Genomic DNA, 22,257 nt, shown 5'->3' on the forward strand with positions numbered 1-22,257 from the left:
CAGATAATATAAGTAGTGAATTCTAGTAGATTTTATCCTCTGTGAATTAATGAAATCGAGAAAATTATCTAAACAAAAAATATTTTGTATTGTTTTTAAATAATAATTAATTAAGATTTATAACTTGTCATTATTTCATAGCAATCATGTATGCGGTCGAAAAGAAATTCGAAATAGAAATGAAGTTGAAAAAGGTTTGATTTTTAGTAATTTCTTCGAAGATTTTCTACATTTGTAGTCCAGAATCTTTACCTTGTAGTATTATATTTGTTCTGATATCTTAAATACATTATTGTAAGTACATTACTAACAATCTAGTAAAGAAGTCGTAATGATGAATGGGCGTATTCCACTGCTGCATTGTTGAGATAACAAACTTATAAATGAAGATCCCAACTTCAATTTTTGTGATAAGTTGTTTTTATTTATTTTGAGTGCCTGTGCCACTTAAGTGGCATAGGGTCCATAAGTAGCTAAAAAAACCATGAGAGATCTTTACCTCTACATTTAAAGGAATGTGCAGAGCTCTCTCCTTATACAACCTAATAACCTATGCCCAACCCATCCACTTCTCGGTACCGGCGTCCTATCTTTCTCATGATCCTTTCAGTCTTGGGCAAGTCTCATCTATTACTTCCCAACATACCTCACTACCTATGTAATTCAAACTTATTTAGCTTAAAATTTATTAATCTATTCCCAGGAGATGAGTAACATCTTAGAGCTGAAGGCAGCAGCTAATCGGAGTTCCAATTTGGCTAGTGATGTGTGTAATGTCCTGGGAGCTTGTGAACATCGCCTCCAGCAACTGGAGACAGCGGTATTGCCGCTATATGGAGACACTGCAAGGCTGCAGCATATTCACCATAGTCAGTTCATAATTTACATATTAATAACATTTCTTTTTGTGAATTTGAGTGCCAAATTATACAATTACTTGTACCTATACCATAATAAATTTCCAGTAGGTATTTGCATTGTTATCCCTTGAAGCAAAGACAATATTACAGAACCAATATTCAATAATTGCTTAAAGACCTATCTGGTTTTTATTTTTAAGTAATTAATAAGCCTAACTTTTACTAACACATTTTGTTTGAAAATGTTTTTCTTTTTTTTTCACTTTTGTAAACTAACCAAAATTTTAGCCATGCTGTTGCACATAGTTTTAGGAATAGTAGTCTAGAAAAAAGCATCATTTTGATTACTGTTTTGGTGGTTATGCCAGCCTCATAGTTTACAGCATTTAATGATCAAACCATTGCTTAACGAAAGATCAATACTACAGCACTACGCCATGTCATTCAGGGATTTTTTTTGTTTTGCTGTTATGGATACTGGTTCTGCCAAGAGGCAACCAATCTCTCCTCTATGTATATTTTGGTGGAATAATTTCCTTCTAATCTCTTTGTTCCAGTCACACTCCCTTAAGAAATGCATAAGGTGCCTATTAAATAAATAAATAGATTTGGTTCTTACTGAAATAGGCCCTACCATTTTGGTTTTCTGAATTTTAGGGAAAGAACAATAAGTCAAGTTTGATGAGTAGGTGGATGTGTGATAATACTATAGTTTTTGTTGTTGCTGTTGCAGACATGGAGAAGACAGTAAAGGCTCTAGACCATGTGATTAACTACTACATGGTGAGCAGAGAACTAGCTGATCTCATCCAAGCAGGACCCCACACGGGCTCCACTGAATCCTTGAATATTTACCTTGAGGTAAGTGTCGTGACTTTTAAATTCACGACACCATTTTTTTTTATTCCTTTTTTAAGTGTCATTATGATTGGAAAGAGAGAGTGGAGTGATTATATCCGGAAGTAGGCTGTTAAGATCCATATAATGGAATGATAAATTTATCTAAGTATGTCTTATTTAAAGGAGTTTTATTGGGCTGTTGAATAAAAAATAATACTTTCTCACAATAATGACATGCAGGAAAGGCATTTATATTATACCTATGAATACACAAATTGAAATATGAAAGTGGTTATTAAAATATATTATTTAATTTTCAGGCTTTGGATAAGTTGGCTGAAGCACAGAGCTACTTCAACAAAAACAACCCTCAAAGTGTGGAACTGGAAAATATTGTAAGTATTTGTAAGTGACGTTCTGACAAATTTATACAGATTGTGTTTTTTCTTACAAACTACCTTCATTATCTTTCGCCAGAATCAACTGTACAATACGGGGGTGTTAAAACTTGAGAATGCATTTGAGGAGCTGTTAAGTCGCAACACACGGCCTTTGTCGCCGACTACCCTCATGGACATGATTGCTTTGGAAGAAGGTAATATTAAAATTTGTGATAAGTCACATGATATAACAATACTTTATTTATATATATAAACATAAACAAGCTATATCGATGGATGTACCTCTGGACTACCCCATTGTTGTTGTATTAATATATCTCTGTACCATTATGAATCATTACAGCAGGCCTCACGGCGCGAGTAGAGCGATAAATGTCAAAGCGCGACTTGTCGAATTTGACAGACGAGAAGTCGAAAACCTTAAGGTTCCTCGTTCACGCGTCGACTTGCTCGCGACTTGAATATGAACAGTGTGTCACACGAATGATGATAAAACTACCAATTTTCTAATTTCTTATGAAAATAGGTATCTATTTTTTCTTTTTCTTGGCTCTTCTATAAGCAATATACATACATAATAACATAAACTGCCTATATACGTCCCACTGCTGGGCGCAGGCCTCCCCTCAATCAACCGGAGGGGGTATGGAGCATACTCCACCACGCTGCTCCACTGCGGGTTGGTGGAGGTGTTTTTACGGCTAATAGCCGGGACCAACGGCTTAACGTGCCCTCCGAAGCACGGAATATACAATAATAAGATATTTCCTTTAGAGCGCGACGACATGTTGAAAAAATCGCGGTTGGCCGGGTGAGCTGCAATGTTCTACTACCCACAACATTATTTTTATTTTATTATGTACTGTACTTTAATTGTTCTTGATCTGTATAATGTTTTTGAACGTTGTATAAATTGACTTATGCCAGGAAACCTAGCATCGACACAAACCATTCCTGGTTTAGCGATGCTATGCGTCAAAAGTCAACTCAAAGTTTAATTAAGTAAATAAATAAAATAAAAAAAAAGTCTCGTGTAGCAAGGACCTTATTTTATTTCGCGTCGCGTCGCGTCGTGCTGACATAGCTGATTGTTGTCTATAGACTCGAGCGTAGACAGCGTGAGCGTGAGCGGCAGCGGGTCGACGGCGGGCGTTGCGCTGGAGACGATGCGCGCGGCCGCGGCGTGGCTGAGCGGCGCGGGCCGCCCGCCGCACGCGCCGCTGCTGGCGGTGCGCGCGCCCGCCGTCAACTCCTCGCTCGCTGCCTTCAAGGACTACCTACGCTCGCGGACCATGTGCGCTGATCTTGGGGTGAGTTTGATTTCAAGGTTAGTGCATACTTCTCCTTCGTGCACTGGACATTGTACTAAACGGTCACTCACCCTATGATCGACCCTGACATTCCTCTTCTATCGTGTGAGTTATGAGGTGGATTGCCAACCTCATCAGCCCTTATGTCAGGGTTATTTTTGAGTTGCCAAAGGCTCCTGACATGACTCATAAAAACTATGTACTTACAACAGTAAGTAGTAACCGGGATCAACTACTTAACGTGTCTTCCGAAGCAAAAAATCGGGTAACCAGCCTGCAATGTCCTAATCAAACCATGACTCATAAAGTGATTTTTATGATATGTCCCCACCTCGATTCGGCCCCGGATCTTTGGATCGTGAGCCCAACGCTCGATCACTAGACCACGAACGCCGGATTACAGTGCATTGACGCAAATACTGTCAAGTACTTTTTATACCCAGGTACAAGATATACCAATATCGAGTAATCAAGGTAGTTTCTCTAATAACTGAACCAAGTAAAACAAATCGTAGACCCTTTGTTTTAGGTCAAAATCGCATTAATTGAAGAGTATCGTAAACAAATCATCATTAAAGCGATCTTATGTTACAGAGAGGCAAAAACATACTTCATCGTTCCGACAGCACAACAAAGAAAACAAGCAAAATCCAGAAAGTGTAAGTTTAATCAACATTATCACAAAAACACGTAAAACCGGGTTCCTACCGCTTTAAGTCAGGAATACGAGACTCCCGCAACAACACAACACAACTTCAACAACAAACTCGACAACTTTATCACAATAAAATTATTCATACTTCTTAATTAATCCATATTAGATGCAGCCGTGATAGCCCAGTTGGTAGCACGCTTGCCTCTCACTTTGAGGTTGCAGTTCCAATCAAGCACAGGCCTAAACCAATGATTGTCGAATTTGTTTTCGAATTCATGTTTGGATCGTAAATGATTATTACGTGTTCATCGGTGAAGAAAAACATCGTGAGGAAACCCACATTCCCGAGAAATACATTTTTGGAGGTATGTGACCTAACCTGTTGGGCTGGTTTTCCTTTCGCGGGTTGGAAGGTCAGACTGGCAGTCGTTTCTGTAGAATCCGGACATGTCAAATCTTCAGGTTAGGTAACAGGCGGACCCTGTGGTTACGGGATAATGGTAAGGAGATGATGATGATGATATCAATTAACCGATTGTTCTTTTAGCTTGGAAAAGCGAGCGAACAAGATAATGATGAAAGCGTCACAGACACTGGAACAATCTACCGGACTGGCTATTGGATCTCGCCGTTCCATGAACGAATCCTGTAAGTTACTAATTCGATATAATTATGTTCTTTTCTAACGAGATACCGCTGTATAAATTTTCCTTCGTTTAACCTTCTAAATTCATGGATAACAGATATAGGCATCTTTGTTTTTCGGTAAATGATGACCCTTCTTATTAAACCCAGGCATAATCATATCTTCCACCTATTAATATTCTAATCAAAATAAAGAGAAGCAATATATTGTATTTTTGAATAATTATGTACTCGAGTAACGGAAAATAGATCTAGTATATTATTTTAGGGAAGGAAAAGACCAATGACTGACCTCATCGACCTTGATGTCAGGGTTACAGGCCCCTGATGTGGCGACTGCATACTTACTTAAGTAAACGATGGGGGGGGGGGTTTGGGTTGTGAGGTAAACCTAGCTCAGACGCTGGTGGGGAGCGGAGAGTTGCCGTTCTATACGTAGTATTATTCCTTATTCAATCCCAGACACAGAAGACGCCAACGAAGCCCTAGACGAGGGCGAGGCGGAGCTGTGCGGCTCGGTGGCGGCGTGCGTGTGCCGGCTGGCGCGGCACGAGCAGCGCCAGCTGCTGGGGCTGGTGCCGTTGCCGCGCCTGCCGGGGCTGCTGGCGCAGGTGCTCAAAGATTGCTTCGCTACACTCGCTAGCGATGTCGAGGTTGGTTGGACTAACTTTTACAAAGCTACAACTTAACACATCACTAAACAAATCTTAAACAACCACGCTCTTGTCGGTGTAGCATTCTCCATGACACTTTTTAGGGAAAAATAGGGCAGTGGTTTCCCTCTTGCCTTCCGCCCCGCAGTACTCTCTCTGACGCGAGTGGGATGACGCTCAGGGTAGTCTATTTCAAAGCCGTACTAGGAGTCCTGCAACAAAAAGACAACACAACAACACTACTACAACAACAAAACACTTAACTTTTTGTTTGTTGCTCATAAGGCTTAAGTGTGGATTTACCGGAGCGTCGCCTTGTTGATTGAATTTTCCTTGGTCTATATATATTGGAATGGCTTTCAAAAATATAAAAAAAGTCACATTGAAATTGTGGTTTAACCCTCGTGAAGCCGTAGACAAGAGCCAAGCCTGAGTCGGCTACAACTCACAATTTCCAAACAGTAATCAAACTTTGTTATTGCAATTTATGATCCCTTAGGGGTCGATTGTCGTTCGCCTTTTTGCGGCTACGGCAAGACACTTGCCGCTTGGAGTCGTTCACTGGGCCATCCTCAACGGGGTCTCATCTGGTGGGCTGACTTGCCGACGGCTCTAACAGGACACGACCAGGGCTCACGGAGGGGTGAGCTTCGCCCGCCGTGGCCTACCCCTGCGCCCCATCCTTTTCTACGGGTGGTTAGTGCTCCCACGCCAAAGAGGCTCAGTCTCTAAAAGACTACTCGACGTGGCCCGACTCAGTGTTTTATATCCGTGCGTCTTATATGGTGGCGTTTGCAGCGCACGTGCGCCCGGTGCCGGCGGGCGGCGCAGCGCTGCAGCCCGGGCGCGGCGGCGTGCTGGGGGCTGCTGGCGCGGCTGCTGCGGCTGCAGCCCGACGTGGAGCGAGCGCTGGCGCCCGCCTCGCCCGCCACCTACACCAGCATCGTGCAACACACGCAGATGCAGGTCAGTCTCAAACCAATAGGCAAACTAAATAGCCAACTTTACGGTATTTACGTACCAATTTTCTTTCCTTATTAATTTGCTTGAGAATTTGACGCCCCATTTACCAACAGCATAGCATCACGCCTGTATCCCCGGTGGGGTAAGCAGAGGTGAATAGTATATCACCGAATCGTCGCCAGCTATGTTTAGTCCAATGTAGTAGGGGGCGAACCATCGTAGTGAGTTTGGTGCGAGTTCAGATGGTTCCGAACATTCCGACATTAAATACATAAACAAGCGGCAAAGAAAGAGGGTAGACAGATATGTCTGCCCGTAGAAAATTATGGATCTACTTACTCATCAGTCATCCCGTAATCATGGCACTTGCAACAGTGTCGAAATATCGGGAGTCTCATATCCCTGCTTTAAACGCGGTAAGAACCCGTTATTATGTGTTTTAATTACAATACGAATTGGTCTGTCAGTGCACGAAGTCCCTGGAGGAGTGGGTGGAGGGCGTGCGCGGGGACGGGGCTGCGGGCGCGGTGGACGGCACCGTGCACCAGCTGGCCGCCGCCGCGCTGGCGCACTGCCACGCGCTCGCCATCTACGTGCACACCATCGGTAACGCCCACTACTCTATACGGTGACAACATACACCAACTCCTCGTCAGCTGTTTATGTCCCATATAATGAGGTGGGCCTGGTGCCCTTAACCGGACACCAATCCCGGAGACCGCGTGATGCTAATTCGTGAGCCAATCGAATTAGTTTACAAATGGTACCTCGTTACGAAGCCTCTAATTCTCCATAAGGGCTAAACATAGCATTAACCCGTTTTTCACAGGGTCCGCTTACCTAACCAGAAGATTTGACAGATCCGGTTTCTTACAGAAGCGACTGCCTGTCTGACCTTCCAACCCGCGAAAAGAAAACAGCCCATTACAGGCTAGGTCACATACCTCCGAAAATGCATTTCCCGGGAATGTTGGTTTCCTTACGATGTTTTCCTTTACCGCTGAGGACGTGATAATTATTTATGATCCAAACATGAGTTCGAAAACAAATTCGACAATCATTCGTTTAGGCCTGTGCTGGATTCGTGCTGGACCTCAAAGTGAGAGGCTAGACCATAATAATACCTAACGTAAAATAATCTTGCAGGTCCTGTATTGGCGAATGAACCGGCATATGCACGTGCCGTGGGTCAACTTCTCGGTGTTCAAGACAGAGATGCAGCTATATTGGCTATTTATATGCGTAAGTGAGATGGTATTACTTATTATTTTTAGGTATCTTTGAATTAAAATATTTAGAATAATAGAAATATTTTTAATTCATGTTATCACTTGTATTCAAATTCAAATCCAATCTTCAATTTATGAGTAACTTATTATGTTTATTTACAGGCAAAGTGCTGGCTCAGTTGAACTTGGCTCTTAGGAACAAGAGCGAACAATATCCTGATGCGTTGAAGGCTATATTCCTTCTAAATAACACCCTTTACCTACTTCAGGTATATGTAATTTATAGGTTATATTATAATTGATCCTAATTCGTTGCTCGCCTGAAACAGTAGTATTGTAGTTCTATGTAGTTCAACTGGTAGCAATTAATGGTACACCCTAAGGCTACGTTCACACGGCGACTATTCGATTCGATATTTTCTCGCTTACGGGAGTACCGTATACGGGACGGCTGTTCACACGGTGCGAGGCCCACGGTTTTTTCTCGTATACGGTCATCCCGTACACGTGACAGCCGCCGCGGCGCGCGGCGTATTCGATGCAACCTGCCGCCAGTCGTTGAGTGCACACCGACATGGATCCCCGTGTTCCAATTCTTTTATATTGGTATTTGAGGAGGAGGTTTCGGCGCCCTAGAAAATACTGGGTCCATCCTTTATTAAAAACGGGATTACACCGAGAAAGAAGATTTGCATCGTTTTTTCAAGAGCTCAGAAATGATGAGCGTGTGTTTTTTAATTATTTTCGAATGTCAATAGCCAGCTTTGACAATTTACTATCAACATTGGAGCAGACATTCGTTAAAATCGTTTCGATAATCTCGCATTCCCGGTGGTAAGACCCTACGGTATACGGTAAAAAATATGTCTCGAATACGCGATTTTCTCGTATAGACGCCGTGTGAACGATTTTAAAAATTGCTATACAAATTTAGCTGTCACTACGATATTCGATAAAATCTCGTATACGATATACGTGAAAAATGACTCCGTGTGAACGTAGCCATAGGCAACATTATCATCTCTAGCATTATCCCGTTTTCACAGGGTCCGCTTACCTAACCTGAAGATTTATCAGGTCCGGATTTTACAGAAGCGACTGCCTGTCTGACCTTCCAACCCGCGAAGGGAAAACCAGCCCAATACAGGTTAGGTCGCATTCCTCCGAAAATGCGTTTCTCGGGAATGTGAAATGGTACACCCTAGGGCATTGATGTATACAACGTTACTATTGCCCTAAGGTAATTGGTACTACTACAAGAAAGTCACTTGGGTTTTGTCAAAGACCACAGAACATTCGAATCTACGACTACCCTACTACTGTATCTATAGAATTGACCAAACGCATCAAGCGAGTGAGTGAGAGAGAAGACGTGCTGTCGCACATTGTGGTTGGTCGATTCCTGCACGTGTCTGCTTTTGAGTAAATACACCCTTGTACTGGAGTTGTTTTAGGTTGCTTTTCCATCAAAAATATGGTAAAAGATAGTGGAGAAACGTAGGTTAAACCTATAATATTGTAAGAACTATGAGGGTAGCATGTTCTGTATAAAAAAACCCTCTATAAAATAATAGATTTAAAAAAGTCAAAAATATGCAAGGGTGCGTAACGAGGGATGTATTTGGTAAGAACCAGTAGAATTGTTTCTTTATCCTAATCTCCCTCAGCGTAGCTCCTACGAATTGATTCTGTTATTCATATTTGTATTCATTTATTCGTAATAGTTCATATTACATGTCATATATTATACATCTAGGTTACATTCTACTAGTCGATCGAAGCAAATGTAACTCTATAGTCTCTACTTACCCCGGTGGGAAATAGGCGTGAGTTTATGTATGTATGTACATTCTCCTAGTAGAATAGTTCATTCTCATTAGACATTAGTTCTTTAAAATAAACACATACCTCGCTAATCTTTGGTGGAAACGCAGCCTTATACGAAAAACCGGCGTTGGAAGCCAAAAACAAAATGTTTCTAGTATTTCTAAAATCTTATTTAATTTTTAGGGTCTGCAACGTAGCGGGTTACTGGACGTACTGATGTTGGCGGAGCCCGAGTGTGAAACGAACTATCGTGACATGATACAGGAATACAAGAACGCATACTTGCAAAGGTATACAATTCTTTTATACTATGGTTGAGTTCGTAGTATGGGATTAACCACCTCATTTATATAACTAACAAGATGACCCGGTGAACGGCTTAAAAATGCATACGCTCCCCGGCCAAGTTACCGTGAATGGGTTTGGTGGGTCTTCGAAACAAGTGAAAGGGGGTTACAAATGTTATAACTTCATGTCACCTTTTACTATAATTTCTCACCGTTTGAACCTTCTCTGGACTTCCACGAATATTTCAAGACTAAAACTAGCCGTTCTTGAGTTTTAGCGAATACAACGGACAACAATTTATTTAGATATATAGATAGATTAGATGCAGTCGTATTTTACATGGCGAACCAAGTGGCCACCTACTAGTGATGTACAAGGGTCGAGTGTTAATTCTGAAGCCTGGTAAGACTCGGTGAACTCGGAAGTCCGAGCCTAGCCAAGCCGCGAATTTTTTGAGCAGGCATGCCTCTACTAGCTTTAGTATCAAAACCAAAGAAATAACGCATAAATATAATAAGTAAATAAGTGAAAAATGAGGTTAATTATGATCGTCCGCCGAGATATATCAGACAACAGATTTTACATTGTATGCGGTCGAGATCTGCGTTCTAGCGTTCTTCGTAGCTTCTATTTGTAGCTTAGCATTTTATATCACATACATGATCAGCCCATCGTCCACATATCTCTTCATGTTAGAAAGGACACAATCTCTCTTTCGGTATATTGAAGATGTTATTGTAGACTATTTTATTTTCAGTTGGAACAAATTGCTTTCTCACTTGGTGTTAGATGAACCTCTTCCTTCCAAATTGCGGGACAAGGATCGTCAGATATTGAAGGACAAGTTTGCGGTAAGTGTACAATTCAAGTTAAACTAATGCAATGTTTCTTCTATTGAATTTTATAAAACTTTTAATGAAAAATCCATGAACGACAAACGCGGCGCGCTCGCCGCTATCGAGGGCTTCGACGAATAGACGCAGCTAATGCTATCTACGTAGATAGACTTCGTACGGTTATTGGTCAAAGCCCTCGATATAATTGCGCTGTTGCCGTGCCGCTAAGACTGGTAGTTGAAGATCCTACCAAAACAATTGTCACCTGTTTTTTTTCTCCCTTTCCTGAGCGATTTCTCCTCAACCTGTCTCAAATGCGTCTCCGGTCGTCTCTCAGACGCAGACGACGCATTAGGGAGGCTACGCTTTAGCGTAATATTGACATTATTTTTACCAGTCCTTCAACCGAGAGTGGGAAGAGTGCACCCGGGCACAACGCAGCTACAGCGTGCCCGACCTGGAGCTGCGCGAGGCGCTCAAACGAGACAACAAGCAAACGATACTTCCTCCGTACACCGCCTTCTATGACAGCTACGCGTCGCTTCCCTTCTCAAAGAACCCTGATAAATATCTCAAATATACCCCAGTTCAGGTAAATATTTCTTATTACATACGTCATAAGACAGCATCACGCCTTTAACTCCGAAGGGGTCGGCAGAGGTGTAATTGGGTAGTTTCCTAGGTCAAACATAAATTATGAAATTCTGATTACTAAATAAAGTCAGATCTAAAGTTGACAAAAACGTTTTATTTGAAACTAATTCCTAAGTAATTTCTTGTTTTGACGTTTAGTAAAATGTAACTGATTTGACTAGTTGGAAACTACCTTATTAAATAAGTATTTTTTTTTTCAATTTAATAATAAAATATAATGAACCGCTAGGAAACACTATCACGGATATCTTACATTTCTTATATACATACAATATACATATAGACAATCCAGTATCGGGGTAAGATAGCACGTCATCATCATCAGCCCATTAACGTCCCCACTGCTGGGGCACGGGCCTTCCCTATGGGTGGATAGGGAGATCGGGCCTTAAACCACCACGCGGCTCCAGTGCGGACGATAGCACGTAAAAAGCGACATATCTCTTGTCTCTTTCGCTCTAGGTGATGTACTATATCTCTGTCCTGTCATTCTAATCACGCTACGTTAAATAGGGTATTGATACTTTTAATATAGGACAATATTTGAAAATAATAGGACAATCATTATGATTTGTGGAATGTGTTTTTATTGAAACTATTACATTGTTTCAGATCTCTACGCAGTTAGACGGCTACTTCGACGAGGCCGCTTAGAAGTTACTGATTATTTATTATTTCTCGTCAGTGTAATACATCACGCCTGTATCCCTTAAGGACTAGGTAGAGGTGTATAGTACACCCACTCGCCAGGTATGTTGTTTCAGTGTAATATAAACTGGTTAACTGCTAACATACAACTCATAATACTGAAATTATATAATTAGGTTACTCACTCACTGTCAGTTAATGTATATTTTGAATTGTATATCATGTAATATAGACAACAATTATAATAAAATTATATACTATTTGTATAATTATAAACGTGTTTTTATTTAATAAATCGCTGGTCGTTATACATATAGAGGATCAATTACACAACTACGGAAGAAAGAAAAATTGGCGTGAAAAACTATACAATGAGGGACTATGTTCCCCAAAAACACTATAGATGGCGTTGTACAGATTTGTCTTCGTCTAACCTACTAATTTAATCGATAACATCATCATCTCCCTAGCATTATCCCGTTTTTCACAGGGTCCGCTTACCTAACCTAAAAATTTGACAGGTCCGGTTTTTACAGAAGCGACTGCCGGTCTGGCCTTCCAACCCGCGAAGGGAATACCAGCCCAATACAGATTAGGAATATGGTGAATTTAATCGATAACAAACATGCATATGTTCTATGTATGTATGTACGGTCACGAGCATTAATATGTATATACTTTGGTATAGGTCCCGGCAAACTTCTTGAGCATCGACCTTGACTGCGCACAACCGAATTTTAGATCTCTTTGGTGGTGCGGTACGGGGCGCGGGGGCGGGTGAGTCCCGCATCGACCGGCTATTGGTAGATCAGTCGATACTTCCCCCGCGCACTCTTGTCTTCGTCCCTTTGACTCCCGAATACACTTGCGTGCAGTGAAACTGTCACGTTTTTGTTATTGCTCTTTTGTTAGTTTTTTTTTGTTATTGCTCATTTGTTTAAGTTGAAGAATTAGTTACTAGCACGAGGTCTATGTCTACAGATCCAAAACCTAGCACTAGCTCCGGTATTGCTGGTTTCAACCTCATGGAAGGAATATTATACTTACCTGACGATTAGTTTTTTATTAAATATGGTAATATAATATAAGTTTTAATAAACTATAATAATATAAGTTTAGTTTTATTTCCATAATTAAATAATATAATAATTGTTTTTTTTAATGAAGTTAAGAAAATAATCAAAAGTTCATTTTTTTTGCACGGAAGTGTACGTGCGCGAACTTTCTCCCACTACGACACTCGATGCTCAAGAAGTTTGCCGGGAGTTATACCATGTCACATTAACTTTTTTGACAAATTGTCAAATATGTTAGTGTGATAAGAGTCCTAAAATGGGTGCATTATATTGCTCATGGCTGTACATATGTTGAGTAATGAGAAAATAGGTAATTATCACGTTAAATCTGTACAACGCCGTGTACATTGGTTTTGGAGAACGTAGCCTGGAAAGCTTCATTACTTTATCCTCCATCAAGCAAGATACAGGTAAGATTCATTTATTTACCTAACTTAGGCATTACAATCGACTCTTAATCAGCTATTTTTTATATATTTTATACCTTTTGTAGTGAATAAAATTATCAGTTCTCAGACTCTACGCTCCTTTTACACTACTCTCAGAGTTCTACTCTCAGAGCCTTACCCCCCAGGTGATAATCCTGAGTCCTTATTTTGTTCGACATAGGACCATCTAATAGCCCATTTATGCCATTCTACAGTACATCACATCAAAAACATCTTAATAGATACGTTCTTAATTCAAAAATGAGTATCTACACTCGGTTAGCAGCGCGGCGCTTCGCTCGAGATCGCGTCTTCTTTGGCCACTGAAACAAAAATACCTCCGTAATAATGGTTCTTACATATATTGATATAGGGTGTGACTTTAACATTGGTTATTTTAATGTAATATTTATATTCTATTTTCAAATCCACTAATCATACCATCTCACTAGCGATGTCACGTTTCTGACAGGGTCCGCTTACCTAGCCTGAAGATTTGACAGGTCCGGTTTTTACAGAACGACTGCCTGTCTGACCTTTCAACTCGAAGGGAAAACCAGCCCAATACAAGTTAGGGCACATACCTCCGAAACGCATTTCTCGGGAATTTGGGTTTCATCACGATGTTTTCCTTCACCGTTGACCACGTGATAATCATTTATAGTAAAAACATGAATTCGAAAAGAAAATTTAAAAATCATTGGTTTAGGCCCGTGCTGGGCTTCGAACCTGCGACCTCATAATGAGAGTCAAGCGTTCTTCCAACTAGGCTACCACGACTACTCAAATCACTAATCATAAAACTACTTATAAGGTTTATGTTAGAACCTCCGTGCTTCAGTGTGCTCACAATCCAGAGGTTCCGAGTTTGAATCGTGTTTGAAATGAGTGGGGACATATGACAAAAAACATTTTAAGAGCCCTAGTTTTGTTAGGACATTGTAGGGTTACCTATGCTTCTATCCTTTTCTGACACGAGGATTCGTAATTTGCTAGAGCGAGATAATGCGATGCGGCGGAATCGACGACTCTTCGCTCTAGCAAATGACGGCTTTGAGTGATAGGAAAGGATAGAGTAGGGAAGTGCGATGTTATGCGACCAGATGTAGGCCAGATTTAGACATTAAACAAAACTTTTTTGCAAAACCATTCAATTTTAAAATCACACCCTTATTACTAATAGGTTAGTAAGTTCTGAATACTTATGATGAACTAAAATTAATGGAAGCCTTGATAAGATACGCATAAATAATGAACTTGGATGAATTTCAATATTTTTATGTTCATTCTTTCGCCTTTTACTAAAGATTTCCTGGAGGAGTCCTTTCTTTTGCCTTTTACTAAAGATTTTTGTGGTCCTTGAGTCTTGAGGGAATGTCGAGTTCCCGTTACATAATCTTCGTCGCTGTCGCGTCGTAGACTCTCCGATTAGTGTAAACTTTAATTTCAAAGGAATTTCGAGTTCCCGTTTCCATGCCTTTCACGGCTTTTTAACAGATTTTATGCAGCTTCGGATTTTAAATCTGGCTGAGAACTTTTTTGTTTATTGTTCAGTATTTTTTGGCAGAGTCAAGTTCCATTGAAATCGTAGCTCACTTTGTTTTTTCAAAAGGCTTTGCTTTTTTTATTTAATTAGGAATTTGGCTCTCATCCTTTTGTTACTTGTCTTTGCACTTATTCAGATAGTTTGTAGTAAGAATAAATAATAAAAGCAAAATCTATTAATCACGAAAACAATACTATTAAATATTTGTAACAAAAAAAAATGTGAATAAGTATTATTAGCTCTAAATAATAATGCTCATCTAATTCTGAATCAGTACAAAGACAGACGTAACTAAAATTGTTCAGTAGTCTTTGATAACTAGTCAAACTGCCATACCGTGGCGATGAGGGTTGCCAACTTTACCAATACCTTAGTGCCCGCGGGTCCCACTTCTTGAGAAAATAAAATGTTCTTATTTGTGATAAGTTCAACAGGACGTTTCGAGTCCAACGGATTGGGAAAGTGAAATATGCGGTCGCGCCAATACCTTTCGACGTGTGCCGCATTCGTCGTCGCCCTACACAAACACCAAATTTTGACATTTCAACACAAACAAGTACAAATAACAAAGACCAGTGGTGGCTCGAAGGAGATAGCACTGTAGGGATTGTAATAGGTCGGGTAAGAAACGACTCATATGGTCACAGAATATATAACCCCTGGATAAAACTGTATTCGCAATACCTTGATTTTGTCTCTGCATGCGATGAAATCAAGTCAACAATTTGACTTATCATGCATGATCCAGTATACAAGAACAGTTTCGACAACATAACATATCCCCTGTATTCCCGAAGGGATAGGCAGAGATGGTATAAACACCCGCTCCTCGCCATCTGTGTTTAAGTTTCATGTAATAGGAGGCGAGTATATTGCCATTAATCGGGCACCAATCCTGGAAACCACGTGATTTCAATTATTTACGATCCAAAGATGAATTGAAATTCCAAAGTCGAATTCAGAACAGTTTTGAATGCACTGTCAATCTGCCAGTTTTATCTTACGCAGTTACAAAAACTGACATTTGAGTGCAACCGTCGGCTCAACAAAAAACTGTTTTCTTTAAAAAACTTTTCATAGAAACGAAAACTAACACATTATAGGACAGCATGCGCAGAACATAATATTCTACAAATACCATCAATACATAGTCATGTTTGCCTTTGGAGTTCGAAATTGTAACATATGAAGATGGCAAGACGCTACTAAGCTGGGATACTAAGAAGGGAATCTCAAGCCACCACTGCCAGAATATAAAATACAGTCATTCAGTACCTGTAGGCTACACAACTCGACAAAGTTCCTGAAAACATGAGAATAGGCAGCCGTCTTTCAGGCTCATTAAGGAACGAAAATCACAACAACATTATGAAGACAACTTACTCGTGCTGTGTTGGACTGTGTACCACAGCTGTTTTACTTAATATGTTTCGATTTAACTTAGACCACGAGACTATTTCATAAAACTTACAACAGTAAATTACATCGACAATTTGCTGTTTTTTTGTTTTTATAGCACTTACCCTCGTTTTTGTAGGCGTCGGCTTAATGACGATACATAGATCGAAGAATTTCGCATGTACAGGAGGAGAACCCACTGGCGTAATGGTTAACGCGCTCGTCTCGGCTTGACAAGAGGTGAGGTGAGGTTTCAAGTCCCGTCCGAGTTAGAATTTTTTCAATTTAATTTTCTCTTTGTGAATTTAGTGTTTGTTGCGTAAATTATTTATAATCACACATAGTGATCACGCATCACGCCTGTATCTCTAAAGGGGTAGGCAGAGGTATATTTTGTATATACACCCACTCATCGCCTACCGTTACACGTCTAATTGTCGTTATAATTTACAATTGTTAGTTTTATGATATAGGCCCCTAAAGTGGTAGTAAGTGACAGACTTGTAGGATAGAACTGATATAGAATCTTGAATTTTAGTAAGAGTTCTCTGTAGAATGGTTCCAAAAAGATCGGAGGGGTGTGGGTTACTTCGAGTATTTAAATGGGTCGAAGTTATAAGTTATGAAATGCTGTTCTAAAAGTCATTCTAAGATCAAAACTCAATTTGATTTTTAACTTTTCGAACTTCAATTATGTATTACAAGTAATAATGACCGCTTTGATTGATGACGTCACACCCCGTTACAAAAATCGTTTTGACGTTTCGTACAAAGTATCTCATTTGACTAAGTTTGTCAAATCGCATATTGGTATTGGGCATAAAGTTGTGAGCTTTTTATGTGTTCCAGATGAGCATAATTTGTAAATAAACGATTTCATTTTGCATTTAGAATATAATTCCTATTGAAATCAATATTCTATTTGCATTCTGTGCTACAATTCTATCATTTACTAACGCTTCGTAACGCGCTACTGCTGAGGAGAAGAAATGGCACAAGAAACTCCTCAGCAAGGGTTTTCGTTTTTAAGTCCTCATATCTGTCTTCTTTGAATAACAATTTTCAAATAACTCAAAATTGAAATGTACCCTTGATACAATTCCTTATGCTGTAATTAACACCATATAAAATGATAAAATATAACTTTATAATAGTCTCACCTAAGGGCTTTTTCGTACTCCAGAGTCCATGAATGAAGGTCCAAGATCTCAAGTGGTTGTAGAACTCTTTGTATTGTAGCTTACGCACTAAATCCGATGTCCATCATTTGGCATCTCGCAATTTTCTACTATCCGCGATTCACGGACTCGTGATCAGTGCCCTGTTTATCAAACACTTACAAGTCCTGTATTACAAGAATTTTTCTTGTAAAAATTTTCATTATTACAAGAATGTGTTTATCAAAACTACACATGTAAATAACATGTTACAAGTATCAATGTATATTTTACACAAGTATATTTTACTTTTTTGAAAAACGTAACTTACACGCATTTGTGAGTAACTTGTAGCTTGTGAACGTGTAGACTTGTTTAGCCCTGATGAGGACCGATCACATTGGATCGCCATCGTGGTGAAAGGATCGGCCAGTCTGCGTTACCGACTAAACCGTCCGCAGATTGTTACCAGGGCGCGCCGGGCGCGAGAAAACTTCAATGCGCCGCTCGGGGAGGCTCCTTTCATGTAGACTTGTAATTTTGATAAACAGGGCACAGATGTAGTACGAAACCCGCCCTGACTTACACTGGACGATGTACAAGTTTGTATAATTATCTAGCATAAGTTGGTCCGACTCAGACCGGGCGTGTTTTTAAACGGACGGCCTTAGTCTCTTTTTAGATGTCGATCTATGTAGGGTGACTGGGTCAATCAACCTAATTTTTGGTTTTGACTTATTTACGAATTTTGCTAATGAATTACGTAACAACAAGTACAACGTTTGACAGCGTTTATTGACGACGTCACCGTTTTGTACTCTCATACAAACGTAATGTACATGAGTGTTTCATATGAGTAGGTGGACAGCCTTATCGAAATCGTTCCAGCAGTTCAAGCGTGTAAAAGATCAGACAAATATTAAACAGAACGACCTGTTCAGTACAATTAGTGATTATATTTCAATAACATTTTACAATCGTCTCAATGCGCGGTAATATGATACCTGTCAAAATACGGAAGAGTGTTGTGACGTTCATTAGCATGGCGATGTATCAGTCAATATTAAGTCGATTGATTATTTTCTATCTAACACAACGAAGGTAAGATCTCATACAAAGTTATATTTCATCACATCATATGGCGTCATAAACGTCTAAGCAGTTAACTGTTGATAATCAATGTATTATACCTTGATCGCCTGCGGTGGAGGCTTCTGCTTGTTGACCAGCTTCTTCGGCTCCTTCACGACCAGTCGCTCGTCGGTGGTGAATGCGCACGGCAGGATCTTGCGGTATCTAGAATTATAAACATGGTTAGAAGCTGTCTAATGCATATAAGACACCTGCAGAGTTTGCGCGACAACCGCGCAGAACGCGGCGTGTATTAGGTAGTTTCCTAGTTTAAAGATAAATAATAAAATTCTAATTACTAAATAAAGACAGATCTAAAGGTGACAAAAAACGTTTTCTTTTTATTTTTAACTTATTTGTGAATTTTAATAAAGAAAAATGTAATAATTAGTGCGACATTTTGCCACGTTTCTCTATGACGTCACAGGTTGGTTGGTTTTTAATGTGATTCAAGTGCAATAAAGAGTTTTTGTATTGTTGGTATTTCATACAAATTCCATGGCAATTTTGTGTTTGACGTTTAGTAAAAAGTAACTGATTTGACTAGTTGGAAACTACCCTATTATATCGAGAGCTTAAGAACGGATCCACTCACATAATGGCATGGAAGTAACGCGAATTACTAATTATTTTTATAGTATGTGATTTTTTTATAGTTGCATGGCAATAATAAATAGCAGGACAGAGAATCTGTAACACTGACTTATACGATGTTGTGACTCTGTTCCTACCTATCTTAAGCGAATAAATGATTTCTGATTTCGGCGTTTTAAGCTCAAATGTACACAGGCAGTATCTTAAAAATTATGTCACCTTTTGGCAACGGATTTTTTTGTAATATAGGTTTGCTCTTGGCACCATTCTACTGCAAACATCATCAGCTGATCATGTTGCTAGCAAAAAACTAATAAAAAAAAATAAAGGAAATCCTAGTAGGTAGGTAAATCGTAAGCCAAATCCAGCCGATTAGGCATGAACAGGTAACAGATATATTAATATTAGCATGAATAGGTACTTAGGATGTCCTTAGAAAAGGTTTACTGCGATCTACTCTGAACCGGCGTGCGTGTATGAAGTGATTGATGAATGTGGAGGAAGCAAGAGAAGTGTGTCAGGATCGAAGCAAATGGAATTCTATCGTCTCTGCTTACGCTGGTGGGAAATAGGCGTGAGTTTATGTATGTATGTATGAATAGGTACTCACTTATGCATCGGGAGAAGTACAGGCGTCAACACAGGTGGAGACTTGACGCTGGTAGCCTCGTCAGCATCGGCGGGAGTCGGGCTGTTAAAGTCTAGGACTAACTTATATGCGCTACCCTTTACTCCAGTCGCGAAAAGGAAAGCATTCGGGCCTTGACTTGGCTGTAATTATAAGAATTAGGATATAATTATATAGATGAGTAACACAGAGCTGTTAATTGAGGTTTCTAGTATCAGTCCTTCATTCGACACAGGTATTGCCCAAGAGACTCAGAACTCTTGACTTAACCGATCCTGAACAAAATTAGCCAAGAAAGCATATGTATGGAAATAAAAAAAATACAACAAATTATGAATGTTTGGCCGCGATTTTGTCCAGGATGTTTTAAAGAAAGACCAGACCTAGAGTACTCTAAACTGGCGAGTATGCAACAAGTCTTCGGGGTCTGGGTCCGGCTTCGATTCCCAATGGAGGTATTATGGACATCTCTTTGTGACTGTCCTTTTGGTAAGGACATTGTAAGTTTGGCTCACCAGATTGTCCGAAAAAGTAAGATGATTCCGTGTTTCGGAGAACACGCAAAGCCGTTGGTCCAGGCTATTAACGTATCAGGGAGTAGCATGGTGAAGTATGCTCCATATCCTCCCGACGATTGAATGAGGGAAGGCCTGTGCCCAGCAGTGGGACATATATCTATAGCTCTTTATGTTATGGATGTTAATTATTATATGGACAAACCTCATGCTGGAGTATATAATTTCCAGGTAATAGTCCTTGCAGTTGATTTATAGTCTCATATACAACATTTGATATATCCTGGGTAAGGTTGCCGTGTCGCTTCGTAAATTCATCGTGGGTCAGTGTTTCTATCGTCACGACTTCACCTGACGAACAGTCTACTCTTACTGCGAAAAGAACACAATTGTAGTTTCCTAGGTCAAAGACCAATTATGAAATTCTGTTTACTAAATAAAGACAGATCTATAGGTGACAGAAAACGTTTTCTTTTTTTCAATTTAATTTTATGAATTTGAATAAAGAAAAATGTAATAATAAGTGCGACATTTTGTCACTTTTGCTATGACGTCACAGGTTGTTTTTTCATACATATTCCACGTGTTTTGACCTTTAGTATAAAGTAACTGATTTGAGTAGTTGACAACTAAACTATTATTGTTAGAAATTCACCGCATCCTACTTTTCCGGGTATCTGGCAACAGGATGTATAATACGTACCATTTACTAATGAAGCGTTTTTCCTTAAAAGCAAAGAGAGAGCTAAGCTCTTGATCTTTTGGTCGGACTGCTTGGACCCGCCCAGTTCCAACTGATATTCTGGTATAGGTTCTAATAAAACCTCTGAATTATGATTCTGTAAAAGAAACTCTTGTTACACATGTTTTATGACGACAATAGCAGAGATCAGGCGGGTTAAAAAGTCACATTGAAGCAATTCACCTAAAAAAGCAATATTGCTATTATAGAGATACAAAATTATCTCTGACGCAAACCTTGATTCCTGCAGATACCTAAATTTATTTTAAATTATACCTGTCATTTTTTTTATCCGCTGTAAAGGAAAGGGACGGATGATTGACAGCTGTTAATTTAAAATAAATGAATAACCCGGGCGAGTAACATAGGCAACTCCCTGGTATGCAACCCTTTTGACGTGTGCAGTCAATTCTGTCGGGTTATTGGCCATTGTAAAATTTTGAGAGAGACGTTTAAGATCTCTGCTTCAATTTGACATTTGTTACATAAAGTCATTTGCCATGTAACTAGTTAAGTCTTTTGTAAATATTTCCTTTTATTTTGGTGCAATAAAGTATATGTGTGTTGTATTGTAAATATGCCTGTGGATTACCTGTCTCATTCCTTTTCGGCGGGTAGGAAAATGACAGGTATAACTTAAAATAAAATTAGATGGTGTCTATAGGAATCAGCACCAACGTATAGGGACAAGTCTAGACTTACCCTATGTTTGTGTGAGCAGTGAACGATCAAGTCTATTCGGTCGTTGTTAGTGAAGTTCCTAACTTGCCATTTTCTGAACGACCGCGGCGGCGGTAGTGTGTAGAAAGCTGTAAGTATATTTAAAAATAAACGGCTTTTTGGCGGGAGGCGGGAACGGGACAGTTGCTTTCTTCATTGAATAATCTAAATAATTAATACGAAGTGGTGTTTTGTGGTTAATGATCGCATTAAGTTAGTCGGAAGACATTCGCGAGTGTTATTATATTGGAGTATTCAATAAACAAAGTGTATCTGCCTATTTTCGCTTCGTGTCAGGAAGCCGCTTCATAACTCAAAAGTTTATGCGGACTTTTGAGTTAATTCGTTTGGGGTTCGGAGTAGGAGTCTACTCCGAGGGTGGGGGCTTAGGTTTCATCATCATCACCTTTCATCATTTCATTAATCATCAAGAAAAAAAAATACGTCAGACATGGCTGTATGGGCATAGTTCCCTTTGCCTTACCCTTCGGGGAAAACCAAACCAAAAAAAAA

The 22,257-nt window shown here is 39.7% G+C and overlaps 2 protein-coding genes across 5 annotated transcripts in view; one reads left to right on the top strand and one right to left on the bottom strand.

The window, feature by feature from the left end:
• On the top strand, window positions 1-12,192 carry LOC126366236 (exocyst complex component 7). Of its 2 annotated transcripts, none has more exons than XM_050009285.1 (17): window positions 1-194; window positions 704-869; window positions 1,594-1,721; window positions 2,021-2,095; window positions 2,178-2,295; window positions 3,203-3,411; window positions 4,006-4,070; window positions 4,614-4,714; window positions 5,174-5,364; window positions 6,163-6,330; window positions 6,795-6,933; window positions 7,474-7,569; window positions 7,719-7,825; window positions 9,567-9,673; window positions 10,429-10,522; window positions 10,905-11,099; window positions 11,774-12,192. In XM_050009285.1, exons 1-17 carry the CDS (start codon window positions 147-149, stop codon window positions 11,813-11,815), a joined length of 2,049 nt encoding a protein of 682 aa, XP_049865242.1. In that variant the 5' UTR covers window positions 1-146; the 3' UTR covers window positions 11,816-12,192. The 2 variants fall into 2 exon arrangements, with proteins under 2 accessions (XP_049865242.1, XP_049865243.1); XM_050009286.1 differs by lacking the exon at window positions 1-194 and adding an exon at window positions 228-294.
• Window positions 11,726-22,257, bottom strand: part of LOC126366224 (uncharacterized) — a 19,531-nt gene continuing 8,999 nt past the window's right edge. For 2 of the 3 annotated variants that reach the window (XM_050009264.1, XM_050009263.1), the window contains 7 exons: window positions 21,727-21,833; window positions 20,986-21,121; window positions 20,488-20,654; window positions 19,750-19,910; window positions 18,605-18,710; window positions 15,347-15,376; window positions 11,726-13,636 (listed from right to left, as the gene is read on the bottom strand). In XM_050009264.1, the coding sequence (XP_049865221.1) occupies window positions 13,583-13,636; window positions 15,347-15,376; window positions 18,605-18,710; window positions 19,750-19,910; window positions 20,488-20,654; window positions 20,986-21,121; window positions 21,727-21,833 (761 nt within the window). In that variant the 3' untranslated portion in view covers window positions 11,726-13,582. The remainder of the gene's footprint in view (window positions 13,637-15,346; window positions 15,377-18,604; window positions 18,711-19,749; window positions 19,911-20,487; window positions 20,655-20,985; window positions 21,122-21,726; window positions 21,834-22,257) is intronic. The other variant, XM_050009265.1, reaches the window with a different exon arrangement.

The sequence above is a fragment of the Pectinophora gossypiella genome, chromosome 4 (assembly GCF_024362695.1).
Source record: "Pectinophora gossypiella chromosome 4, ilPecGoss1.1, whole genome shotgun sequence".
In the NCBI taxonomy this organism is placed as follows: domain Eukaryota; kingdom Metazoa; phylum Arthropoda; class Insecta; order Lepidoptera; family Gelechiidae; genus Pectinophora; species Pectinophora gossypiella.

Bases quoted from the DNA above. Each gene is read 5' to 3' on its own strand.
- LOC126366236 (XM_050009285.1), top strand. From the start codon at position 147: ATGTATGCGGTCGAAAAGAAATTCGAAATAGAAATGAAGTTGAAAAAG. The intron at 5,365-6,162 runs GTTGGTTGGACT...TGGCGTTTGCAG, and splicing joins CACTCGCTAGCGATGTCGAG to CGCACGTGCGCCCGGTGCCG. The intron at 10,523-10,904 runs GTAAGTGTACAA...TATTTTTACCAG, and splicing joins TATTGAAGGACAAGTTTGCG to TCCTTCAACCGAGAGTGGGA.